This window comes from Callorhinus ursinus, unplaced genomic scaffold (genome assembly GCF_003265705.2).
Source record: "Callorhinus ursinus isolate GAN/ISIS: 27379988/994484 unplaced genomic scaffold, GSC_fseal_2.0 scaffold44, whole genome shotgun sequence".
NCBI lineage: Eukaryota > Metazoa > Chordata > Mammalia > Carnivora > Otariidae > Callorhinus > Callorhinus ursinus.
The window spans coordinates 3,884,079-3,897,079 of record NW_027397106.1 but is presented as its reverse complement, the minus strand read 5'-3'; the positions used below and the strand labels follow the sequence as shown (position 1 = coordinate 3,897,079).

The following is a 13,001-nucleotide window of genomic DNA, read 5'->3' as shown; positions in this document are numbered from 1 at the left end:
CGATCCCGGGACTCCAGGATCATGACCTGAGCCGAAGGCAGTCGCCTAACCAACTGAGCCACCCAGGCGCCCGAGAGAATGCTTTTTCACTCAAACTTTCTAACAATTCAAATTACCAGTGCCTTCGTCATCATTCAAGCCACTTTTATCATCAACTAGCTCAATTTAGAGATCACACCATCTTCACATATATCCAAATTGTTTGAGGAGTTTTTTTTTAATTCATACCATGCACACATATTCCTGAAATACACAGTATAACCTCTTTCTGTTGCTTTTCTAAAAGGCTTACTCACAACAAGATCTAACACTTGAAACTGTAAAGTCCCAATCCAAGAATAATTCCTTAAATCTATGTTAAATTTTTTTGCCTCCTCTTTGTTTTTAAATGATTCCATCCAGTGATCTCTATAAGCTTGTGGAACTAGCATGAACTGGGGCGCCTGGGTGGCTCTGTCGGTTGGGCATTTGCCTTCGGCTCAGGTCATGATCCCAGAGTCCTGGGATCGAGTTCCAAGTTCCGAGTCCCTGCTCAGCAAGGAGCCTGCTTCTCCCTCTGCCCCCCTCCCACTCATTCTCTCAATCACTCTCTCTCTCTCTCTCTCTCTCTCAAATAAATAAATAAATAAAATCTTAAAAGAAAAAAAAGAACTAGTATCAACTTAGGTTATTTCAGGATGCATCCTCCCCAAACCCTTTGACTCAAAACAAAATATATAAAACAGACATCATGGACTATAATAAGAGACTTTGTAAGAACACAAATTACAAGGCAACTTCTTTTCTGAAAAATTATTTGGAGAGGAAAAATAAACCTTATATTCAGGTATATAAGACATTTGTTCATTTCACAAATACTTAATGAGCACTTCTTGTGTGCCAGGCACTGTGCTAGGGACTAGAGATACAGTGACGTTAGAATCCCATGGGAAAGACCGTCATTAAATGTATAATGCCACAGCTAATTAATTATGATCATTTTAAGTACTATTAAAGATAAATATACCTAGCTATAAGACAGAGGAGTAATAAAGGAACCTAAGTCTGTGGGATTAAAAAATAGTTTCTCCAACAGTGCTATTCATATAGAGTGCAGCAGCAATTCATGTACCCAGTCTATCTGAGTTCAAATAGTGACTCAAATCTTGAGGTTACTTAACCTCACTTTCCTCATTTATAAAGTGGAGCTAACAATAGTACCTACCTCATGAAGTTACACTGAAGATTAAATGACTTAATACACATAAAGCATTAAGAACAATGTTGGCACATGGTACTTGCTTAATAAATGCCAGCTATTATTGCCATTTCAGCTGGAACATGAAAGACAAGCTGGGAGGAAGGGAAGAAACTCCAAGCAGGGGTGCTCAGGTGGGTGGGTCAGTCAGTTAAGCGTCTGACTTCGGCTCAGGTCATGATCCCAGGGTCATAGGATTGAGCCCCACATGAAACTCCCTGCTCAGCATGGAGTCTGCTTGAGATTCTCTCCTTCTGCCCACCCCCCACTCGAGCTCACGTGCTCTCGCTCTCTCAAGTAAATAAATAAAATCTTCAAAGAAAGAAAGATAGAACTCTAAGCAAAGAGCTACATGTGCAAAAGCCCAGAGCATAAAGTTGCTTGGCCTACAGTAGAACTGAAAGGCCAGTGTTTCTTTTTTTTTTTTTTTTAAGATTTTATTTATTTATCTGACAGACAGACAGACAGCGAGAGAGGGAACACAAGCAGGGGGAGTGGGAGAGGGAGAAGCAGGCTTCCTGCCAAGCAGGGAGCCCGATGCGGGGCTCGATCCCAGGACCCTGGGATCACGACCTGAGCCGAAGGCAGATGCTTAACGACTGAGCCACCCAGGTGCCCCTAAGGCCACTGTCTCTAAGCACAGAAAGCTAAGGCGGAAAGGATACCATGAGATATGAGATGAGGCTGAGAAGATGGGCTGAGGTCAATAATGCAAAGCCTTGTAGGTCAGGTTAAGGAGTCTGAACTTTATCCTAAGAGTAAGGAAACCCGAAGGGTTTTATAAAGGGGAGTGACAAGCTTAGATTTGCAATTTTCAAAGCTTTCTCTGGCTATGGAATGGAAAACTGGTTGGAAAGAGGCCTTTGACCTCTATTTTATAGATGACAGGGAAACCAGTAAGGAATTGATTCAGTCCTCTAGATCAGAGGCGGGTGGTGGCACAGAAGAGGGAAGGAAACTAGATGACTACAGAAATAGAAGGCAGAACCAGCAAGACTTACTGGGTGTATGTTGCAGTGAGGGGGCATGGAGGGAGAGGCACTAAACAATAAACATGTATTTGAGGAAGGAAGGAAGGAAGGAAGGAATTCCTGTGTTCCTGCCATATTGTTTTACTGCATGAAATGCCTTCCCTCTATTTCATCTTTCCAGGCACAATACCTTCCCATTTCCTCCACAAAACTGTCTCTGATTGATCTTGTCCCCTTCTTTCCAGGAGTGTTCTAGAATTTTAGAGCTGAACATTCTTGAGATACGTAATGATTGAGAGAACTTAGACACTGCCTGAAGACAGAGATCATGTTTTAGTCAACTTTATTTTTTCTTTTAAGATTTTATTTATTTGACAGAGAGAGACACAGTGGGAGAGGGAACACGAGCAGGGGCAGAGGCAGAGGGAGAAGTAGGCTTCCCGCTGAGCAGGGAGCCCGATGCGGGGCTTGATCCCAAGACCCTGGGATCATGACCTGAGCCGAAGGCAGATGCTTAACAACTGAGCCACCCAGGCGCCCCTGTAGTCAACTTTCTATCCCGCCCACCTCATCTCCCCAGCACTTGTAGAGATTCTCATTACAGAACACTTTCTCTGACTTCATGAGTGGTATAGTCATAAACAGCCTATGCTAATATAAAGCTCCTTGACCCATTAAGCATTATATGGAGGTTTCACAACCATTTTCTTCTCGGATCTTCACAGAATCCTTATAAAGTAAGTACTATTACAGAGAAAATAAACTCAGAGCTAAAGTGACATGTCCAAGGTCACACACACTAAAGGAAACAGCAGTGCTAAGATTTGAACCTAGACCCTGTTTCCAAATGGGATGCTTTTTACAACTCTCCATGGAGGGTAAATATTCATATGCACTTGAGACATTAAACTCTCAGAGGCAGCTAAGTGCCACTTCTAAGAATCCTTCCCAGTTTCAGTAATTAATTAATTTATTCAAGAATATTAATTGAGCACCTAGGGGTGCCTGGATGGCTCAGTTGGTTAAGACTCCCATTCTTGATCTCAGCTCAGGCCTTGAGCTCAGGGGTGGTTAAGTTCAAGCCCTGCGTTGGGCTCCACACTGGGGTGGAGCCTACTTTAAAAAAAAATAAAGAATATTTATTGAGCACCTACTACATTCTAGGAATGGCACCTAGTATTAGGGGTAAGGTACAGCAGTGAACAAGGCAAGAAGGTGCTTGCCCTGTCTAGTTCAGGGAGGGGGTCAAACAAGGAAATATATAAACAGCGTTAAAGGCTAGGTACTATAAAGAAAATACACGAGGTGCTGGGGGAAAATGTGTATCCTTAAAATGGGCATTACTTTGAATAGGGTGGTCAGAGAAACTCTCAGAAAAGTGACATTTGAAACCGACCGTGGTCTTCAGGAGGCGCTTAACGAAAGGCATTTCCCCACAAACCTAGTTTGGAAGCCGGCGTCTAAAGCCAAAAGGTACTTAGTGTGCACAGTGGCCGCTCCCAGGCCTCCAACCCTGGCCACCTCACTGGCCTTGGGACAGTTCCCGGCCTACTCCGGCCGCCACCACTAGAGGGCGCCGCGGGTCTCCCCAGCGCCCAGGAGGGGCCGCGGCCCTAGGCACTGCCACACTGACACCTGGCACCCACCGCGTCAAGGCCCCGAAGCCCGGGGTACGGATGGAGGGCAAGGGCGGCGCTAGGAAGCCCTAGGGAATCGCGAGGGATCAGCAGGCCCTCAGTGAGAGGACATCCCCAAGATCACAAATCCAACCACTGCCATACGTCCTCACTGCTTCGGGGACAGCCAGCTTCCGGCGCCTTTAAATCAGGAAATACTGGCTGCGTCCAATCCTGGTCCTCCTTTCGCCACTTAGTCTTAGCGCCGGTTCTTCGCCAGGGGAGCGCCAGGCCGGCCGTCTATGGACACCAATCAGCACTCAGGAAAGGCGCATGCGCTCTGGAAAGAACGTGACGTACAGTAGACTTTGCCCTAAAGGCGACCTCCTCTCTTCTCCCCCTCCCTCGCTGTGAAGATGGCGCTCTCCAGGGTGTGCTGGGCTCGGGCTGCTCTGTGGGGTTCGGCGGTCACCCCTGGACCTCATGTCACCCGGAAGCTGCAACTTGTTCGCTGTGGCCTGGCCTGGGGGGCCCCTCGGTGAGGGACCTGGGAGAAAGGAAAGCGTTTCTGACGTACAGGCCTTTCCAGCGGCTCAACCTTGTTTGCATGCTGTCTCTTAATTCTCAGCGTCCCACGCCCTGGCCCCGGGGTCTTTATTCTTCTGCTCAGAACTCGCACCCCGATCGCCACTAGTGATATGGCTTCCTGACCCTCACAACTCTCAGTGCCCCATATTTTCCGTATTCCCCACGTGTCCTGAACTCATCTTTCAGCCTCCCTCTTTGGGCTTAGCTCCCTCTTTTACTGCTACTTATCTGTATCCCATCTCTTTGGCCTTAGCATGCTGTTCAAAGGGTCCCTCAGGCTTTGCTCTCCCTGCAGACTCACATCACACCCGACATTCCTCCCTGCCTGATCTCTCATCTGCCCGATGTTTTTCTCGGTCTGATTGCTTATCTGTCCTTGAGCCCGAGATCTTCCTTGGATTTCAGAAGATTCAGGTCTTAGCATACATTCTCCGAGACTGGTGTTTTGCATTAGTGTAAAAGGGGCTCGAGGACTGATTCCCAGACAGTCTCTTTGATCTTCCTTGTAGGTCTTCAAAGCTTCACCTTTCACCAAAGGCAGATGTGAAGAGCTTGATCTCTTACGTGGTGGCCAAGACAAAAGTGATTAATGGGAAATACCATCGTTTCTTGGGTCGTCATTTCCCCCGCTTCTATGTCCTGTACACAGTCTTCCTGAAAGGTAAAACCAAAACAAATCCCTTGAATCCTTTCGTGGGCAATGTCAAAGAGTTTAGAATAAGTAAGATTACTTGCATGTTCTGCTATGTGGTGTGAGCTGGGGTGTTTTCTGTTTCATAAATGCTTGAGGATTAAATTAGTTCTAAGTTAGCACTTCTGGAGAATGTGTCTAAAAAGTATCATGACAATTTCTGACAACATCCAGGGGGAATATAGGTATTTTTGCATTTTTCTTAACCACATATAGCTGACTATTGTAGAAATTCTTTGACATGCACAAGGCCAGGCATCTATATGGCTTCACAGACCTGTCCTGTGATTTATCAGTTGACTTGGCCCATAAGAAAATGTGGTCTAATGCTTGTCACAAATCTGTCCTAGATAGCATATCGTGGAAACAACACTACATATACTTATTTTCTGAATGTTTTCATTCAGATCAGAGCTGTGCTAGTTACTAGAAGATGATATAATGACAGGTGTCCACTCTGGTGCCAGACTGCCTGAGTTCGTATCCCAGCTTGTCACTGGCTGTGTGACTGGACTAATTACTTAACCTCTCTGTCCCTTGGTTTGTCTCATCTGTAAAATATGGAAAATAATAGGACCTACCGATTGATCACATGGTTGTGAAAATTAAATACATCAATACATGTAAAGTACTTACGGCCTGATCATAGTATGTGCTCAATAAACGTATCTATAATTATTATTGTACTCTATACTTTTGTTATAACAGCATTTACAATAAACTACCATGTTAGCTGTGAATATTATCATGATTATTACTAGCTTCATGGACTTGCAAAATCTAAAGTAGAAATAGAATGGCTACTTTGTCTGCTACCACGTTTATAACCGGGATTAAATGAGAAAAGAGTCTGGAAAAGTATTTTGGTTGGTTTGTTTTTAAGCTTTTTTTTTTTTTAAGATTTTTATTTATTTATTTTTGAGAGAGAGAGAGCACAAGCAGGGGGAGGGGCAAGCAGAGGGAGAAGCAGGCTCCCCACTGAGCAGGGAACTCGACGCTGGGCTGGATCCCAGCACCCTGGGATCATGATCTGAGCCAAAGGCAGAACGCTTAACCGACTGAGCCACCCCGGTGCCCTGTTTTTAAACTTTTAATTATGGAAAATGTTAAATATACACAAAAATAGAATAATATGATGAATTTTCATGTACTCAACCTTACTTTAGCAGTTATAAACTCCTGGCCACCAATCTCCTTTCATTTATACACTTGCCTTGTCCTATATTATTTTGAAGCCTACCTAGATATTATATAATTTCATTCATAAATATGAAGGCATTTTTAAAAAAGTAAAGCCTTAGGTAAAATGTAAGAATTACCATCAGATGAACAACAACAAAAAAATGCAATAATAGAAATATGTTGAATTACAGTGTTTCTGAAAGTGTTCTAGAAAGGAGATAAGTTAATATCTGGTTGGGGACTACATAAGGTTAATTGAGCAAGAATTCCTGAGGTTAGGGAGTTTTTGAATTTTTATTTTAAAAAGGGAGTGAGTAGTGAACCAGAAGAAGGAGAGCATCCCATAGTAGATCACAGAAGGCCACCTTGGCTGGAAGAGAGGTGATGTGCTGGGGGGATAAAGAATGAGAAGAGAGAGATAGGTTGGCCTCACAGGAGTTTCAGGGGTCCTAGTTTAGAGCTCTGGTTTAGAGTAGTGTCGGGGAGGGGCAGATACGTGCGCTGTGGGTAAACATGCAGTTGGAAGCTGTGGTGAGATTCAAACTGGGATAACGTCACACTCTGTCCTCTACTTTAATGAGGCAGGATTGCAGATGATATGGGCTGATGCCAAAAAGGCTAGAAGAATAAAGACAAATATGTGGAAGCACAATATAAAGTTTCATCAACTTCCATACCGGGAGATGGAGCATTTGAGACAGGTATGGGCCAGGGGCAGAGATCAGAAGTCCATGGTGAGGTAACTCAAGTTAACCAAGATCTCAAGCTTTTTTCTTTCCTATCTTGTTCACCCGTGATCAACCTTTTCCCATCCGCTGTGAGATCAAAGCACTGAACTAAATGAGAGCATCAGGTTATTTGTCAGAATTGGGTTTATTCAGAGTTGTAGCCCTCTGTAACAGAGCTCTGTAGAGATTCTGGCTTTACTTTTTGAATAAAAGTTGTGTATACTAAAATCCAGTTCATTTCTGAATATATAAAAATCTGCAAGGATCCAAAAGGCAGCAGGAAAGTAGCATTTGGTGGTGACTTGATGGATAGTTTTGAAGCTGAGAGTGAGAACCTAGGACCCATTTGGCGTATCAAGAAGAATTTGTTGAGGGATTTGGTATAGTGTCAGGTCCCTTACCAGACATTATTTGGGATACAAAAATGAACAGATCAGGGTTTCTGTCCTCAAGGAACTTACCAACTAGAAGTAGATAGAAATAACCTTGATCCTTCTCTGGGCTGCAATAGAAGTTTACTGCACAGTGTGGGGGAGGGATTGTTCATCGTATTAAGAACTTTGGGTTAAAACTGCGTCTGTCTTTATTTCTGCTTAGTTCCGTCGAGACGTCACCAAGTGTCTTTTCCTAGGTATTATTTCCATTCCACCCTTTGCCAACTACCTGGTCTTCCTGCTAATGTGAGTACAGATTTCTATCTTCCCAGCATATTGAAGAAACGTAGATTTTTTTTTTTTAAGATTTTTTATTTATTTATTTGACAGAGAGACAGCAAGAGAGGGAACACAAGCAGAAGGACTGGGAGAGGGAGAAGCAGGCTCTCCGCTGAGCAGGGAGCCCGATGTGGGGCTCGATCCCAGGACCCTGGGATCATGACCTGAGCCAAAGGCAGACACCTAACAACTGAGGCACCCAGGCGCCCCGAAATATAGATGTTTTTTAAATTAAAAATTATTTAAAGAACTTTCCATTTCAGAAGTAGGCAGAGATTATCACACTTCCTGTTCCAATCTTCTAATTAGCCACTCAGTAACACTTGGATTCCTGGGTCAGCTGTAGGTGTAGGTAGCTTAGACTTTTCATGTCTCTTAGCTGCCCCTGTGTGATGTGAAATAATATTATGACCTTTTCCATCATCCCTAGAGGCAGCAGCCCACTCCCTGAGAAGCATAGCAATTTGGGAGAATCTTTTGTTTCAGGAGAGAAATGCATTTCATATTCTGATAACATAAATTTTTATTATTTTATTTTGTATCCAAAGATGACAGTTATTTTATTTTATTTTATGTATGTATGTATTTTAAAGATTTTATTTACTTGAGAGAGAGAGCAAGAGAGTATGAGCTGGGGGAGAGGCAGATGGAGAGGGTGAGGTAGACTCCCTGGCTGAGCAGGGAGCCTGACATGGAACTCCATCCCAGGACCCTGAGATCATGACCTGAACCAAAGGCAGACGCTTAACCAACTGAGCCACCCAGGCACCCCAATTTTATTTTATTTTTTTAATTAATTTATTTATTTTGAGAGAGCAAGAATGGGTGAGCATGGCGTGGAGGGGTAGAGGGAGAGAATCTCAAGCAGACTCCCCGCTGAGCATGGAGCCCAGCAGGGGAATCGATCCCATGACTCTAGGATCATGACCTGAGCCGAAATCAAGAATCGGACCCTTAACTGACTGACCCACCCACGTGCCCCCAAAGATGACACTTTTAAACTGTGATCTTGCTTGTTATTTTAGTTATCTGTTGCTGTATAACAAACAGTCTTGAAGCTTAGTAGCTTTTCATGGTTTTGTGGGTCAGGAAATCGGGCGGGGTTCAGGTGGGTGACTGATTTTTCTCTTCCATATGGTGTTGACAGAAGTCCCTCAGGCGTATTTAGCTGATGAAGAGACTAATCTGGTTGGTCTAAGGTCACTCTTAAGTCTGGTGCCTTAGTGAGGATGGCTGGAAGGCTGGAGCTCTGAGTTAGAGTACCTACAGGTGACCTCTTTAATAGGGTGGCCTCAGAGTAATGGGACTTCTTACATGGCAGCTCAGGGCTCCAGGGGTGAGTGTTTCAGCAAATAAGAATCTGCTTGGCCTTTTATAACCTAGCCTCAGAGGTCACAAAGACTCACTGTGCTCTCTTTTATTGGTTGAATCAGTCACCCAGATTTAAAAAGTAAGGGGACATAGACCTTACTTCTCAATAAGAGGAATGTCAGAGAGTTTGCGGCCATGTTTTTAAACCACCACACATGTAGAAAAATGAATTAAAAAACACATTTGCCCTGAACGTTTTATATATACATACGGACTGTGCCACAGTGTGAGGTTGTCAGCATCACATACAATGAGCAGCTCTGTCTGCCACTCTCTCCAACTCTGTCCAAAATATGTTCTTCAAATGCTTTAATTCAAATGAAGTCATTTTATCTAATCACTACACGCAAGGCTGTCCCACTGCTGCTTCCTTTCACAGAACCTCAATAATGTTGCCTGAAATTGTGCTTCAGTGTATCTTTAAACCTTGGTCTGAGACTCATTTACAGAAAAGAACAGTGAGGTAGGGAAGTCATGTCTCCCATCTCTTCTTCCTAGTGTTCATGTCCGCCAAATGCTTTCTTGGGTCACTTTGAAAGTTGCTGGTTTCAGCAAGTGACATTGTGATTCCTTTTCCTTTCAGGTACCTGTTTCCTAGGCAGCTACTGATCCAACATTTCTGGACCCCAAAGCAACAAATTGATTTCTTAGATATCTATCATGCTCTCCGGAAGCAGTCCCACCCAGAAATCCTTTGTTATTTAGAAAAGGTTATCCCTCTCGTTTCTGATGCAGGACTCCGGTGGCATATGACAGAGCTGTGCACCAAGGTATTCCTCCAGCTAACCCTTCCTGCAAACTCCGACTCTTGTGAGATCCTGTTTGCACTAAAACTAGGGAAAAGGGCCAGGCAGGACCTTCCTAACCTCTACCAATCTCTCACCTCTCCCAAGATACAGCGTGGTACCCACCCAGCAACACATGATATCCTGGCTCTGAGAGAGTGTTTCTCTAACCATCCTCTGGGCATGAAGCAACTCCATGCTTTGCAGATGGTGAGCACTTTGTGGCTTTCTGTGTCCCGCAGCCTCACCTTGCCTCAGGTCTTGCATGTTGTAATAACTATGTTGACTTTCTCCTCCTGTGTTGATGTGTTACAGAAAGCCTTGAGCCGAGCCATGCTTCTCACGCCTTACCTGCCTTCTTTCTTGTTGAGACACCGTTTAAGGACTCATACCACTGTAATTCACCAACTGGACAAAGCTTTGGCAAAGCTGGGGATTGGCCAGCTGTCTCCTCAGGAGGTGAAATCGGTAAGAACTTACTGCGATATCAACCCTCAGTCCTTGGTGGCTTTTGAGCTCCCGGGGCTGGGAGCTTACAGACAGCTCCCTGTTTTGCTTGTTAGAACAAAGCCCAAACTCTATTCTTTCAGCTTGTTTCTGTGTCTTATTTCTCAGTGAACTTAACTCATGGAAAAGGAATTGCCCATAGTAATTTTGGTTTATGTTTCTTTTCTTTTGGCCCTTCAAAAACCGAGGACGCTATTCTTTAGACCTACTGTTTTTGATTATATAGGCCTCATGGCTTGTCTGTCGTAGTTCAGATTGCTATAGAGAAAGGTTTCTTGTGGGTATGGAGTTATAACTTACTTAAAGGAGATTTTGAATTATTTGTGGGCTTACAGTTCCTGGGGATATTTGCTATGTGATTATTGAGGACTGTTCCTCTTCTGAGTGATACAGGCTTGTTACCTTCGTGGCCTGAATTCTACCCATATTGCTGAAGAGAGGTGTCGAACTTGGCTAGGAGAGTGGCTACAGATTTCCTGCAGCCTGAAAGGTAAGACACATCCCTGTGGTTATGCCACTAAAATCCAAAATATTTTTCTGTTTGATTCTAAGATTATTTTGGAGTTGATTATTGAGTACCATGAGACCCCTATTTAATATATATATCTAATTGAAAGGGCATAAACTCATTTGCCTACAGGGGCTAAGCAGGTAATGAAGTGGAACTCTGCAAGACAAGAGGGAGTAGTGAGGATTGTGGGAGGCCAAAACAGCATGCATGCCAGTCTGAAGCAGTTTCTCAGCCCCAGCACTATTGATGCTAATGTCCTGTGCATTTGAGAGGATCTCTAGCAGTATCCCTGGTCTCTACCCACTAGATGCCAGCAGCATCATCCATGCCAGTTCTGACAACCAAAAATGTCTCCAAACATTGCCGGATGTCCAGTGGGGCAGAGGAGAACAGAATTATCCCAGTTGAGAAGCGCTAGGCTAAAGGCATTCAAATTCGGAACAAAAACACTCAATTGGCTAAATAAAAAGACCCGAGGGTGGGTATTAGGCCTGTGGGTCTCTTGTTGGAACCTTTGGCTAGGCCTTGATGTTTTCTAAGCCTGTGAATATCAGGGTAGGCCTACTAGTCTCCTTGGAGCCAAGAAATGTTTCCAGAGCACCAGCTTCTACCAGAAGAATCCCAGGGGTGATTAGTATCATTACCATCTCTGAATTTTCTACCGCCACCCCTTAAGAGTCAAGAAGAAACGAGGATGAGTGGAAAGGAGTATCTGGTGGAAGGAAAGGAAAGCATCCATGCAGGGGCTGGAACGAAGCAGGGGCCTTTGAGAACAGTAACCTCTTGACGTCACACCTCTGCACTTGGCTTCCCGCCTCTAGTATCAAAGCCCCGTCGACCAAGGCAGTTAGCAGGCTAACTGTTGTTCCCTGGCCAGGCCATTAACGCTGCTGGTGTTTACAGAAGCTGAGCTGTCCCTCTTGCTACACAACGTGGTCCTGCTTTCCGTCAACTACACCGGGACAAGGCGCTGAGTGAACGCGGGGCGGATGGCATTGTCCTGCAGCCACAGAGTGCGGCAGCGTGGCACCTACCCGCACCGGTCGGCCGGGGCTCTGCGTGCGCTGGTAGGTGCGCCCGAGGCAGGGGACAGGTGCTACGGGCTTCCCAGCGCAGCCGCCATGCTGCAGCTGGGACTGAAACAAGCCCTCTTAGCAGAGGTGGCCCGTGTGAGCCGGCGACCCGGCTTCCTCAGAACCAGCCGGGGCGGCCGGCAGCCTCTGTACTGGGCCTCCATTGTGATGGTTCCAGCTCAGAGCCTAGGAAGTGAGCTTGTGCCACAGGTGGAAAGCCTCATCTGGCCCAGGGCTCACCCGCTGCCGTAGTCTTTAGAGCTGCGTTTTTGTCACAGTGTCCGGCTGGTGAGGGCAACGGCACTGTTGAAATTGGAGCATTTACATCTATGCGCGTACGTCGATGCTGCCCTCGATCCTTTTTGTGATGACCAAAAACAGGTCTTTGTTTTTTGGGTTTTTTTTTTTTTTTTTTTTTTGGTCCCCTCACTGGGTTAACCACTCCCTTTCCTTTCCAAATCCTTGACCATCTTTTTTTTAAGCAAATAGTTATTCATATATGGGAACTTTCTAATGCAAAAGATAAAAGGAAACACAAGTGCTTCTTGCCCCTTCCCGTGTTTATGGCCTTCACCCCCCCCCATCTTAATTTCTGCGCTGTGGTGCAGCCCCTAAGGAGCCTCAACTCTGCTTACCTCCACTGTGCTGCAGCAGTCCAGCTGTAACAGGACAGTGGCCACCTTCTCTGGGCCACGGATTAAACTTCTAAGGTACTAATCCTTGCCCCGCCTGGGAGACCAGAGAGGCCTGCAGTGTGAGTAAGTCGGGTTTAGCTTTTGTCTGTGTACATCATTGACCTGTAGTAACTTACTGTAAATGCATGAAGCACTGTTTTAAAGCCAAGTAAAGACTGCCTGAAACCAGTTGCTGGAAATGACTTATGCATACTCTAATTATTTTGCTAAAGCTCCTTTGACAAGACTGACAAATCTAACTAACGGGGGAGGTAGGTGGTTGGAATAGAAGCTTCTGATGGGATGGAAGTTCTGAGGGATCTGATTTGACGATCCTCTTTGCTGGACTTTAAG

The 13,001-nt window shown here is 44.9% G+C and overlaps 1 protein-coding gene across 3 annotated transcripts; it reads left to right on the top strand.

Annotated features, from left to right (window-relative positions):
* The first annotated feature begins 3,775 nt into the window (after nt 1-3,775).
* LETMD1 (LETM1 domain containing 1) lies at nt 3,776-12,836 on the top strand. 3 transcript variants are annotated; one of them, XM_025882842.2, is made up of 9 exons: nt 3,789-4,362; nt 4,922-5,073; nt 6,871-6,986; nt 7,611-7,693; nt 9,681-9,867; nt 9,991-10,092; nt 10,198-10,350; nt 10,783-10,879; nt 11,804-12,836. In XM_025882842.2, the coding sequence occupies exons 1-9, from the start codon at nt 4,241-4,243 to the stop codon at nt 11,872-11,874; spliced, it is 1,083 nt and encodes a 360-aa protein (XP_025738627.1). In that variant the 5' UTR covers nt 3,789-4,240; the 3' UTR covers nt 11,875-12,836. The 3 variants fall into 3 exon arrangements, with proteins under 3 accessions (XP_025738628.1, XP_073738092.1, XP_025738627.1); XM_073881991.1 differs by lacking the exon at nt 11,804-12,836 and having other exon boundaries at nt 3,782-4,362; nt 10,783-11,796; XM_025882843.2 differs by lacking the exons at nt 6,871-6,986; nt 9,681-9,867 and having other exon boundaries at nt 3,776-4,362.
* Nucleotides 12,837-13,001: the final 165 nt, after the last annotated feature.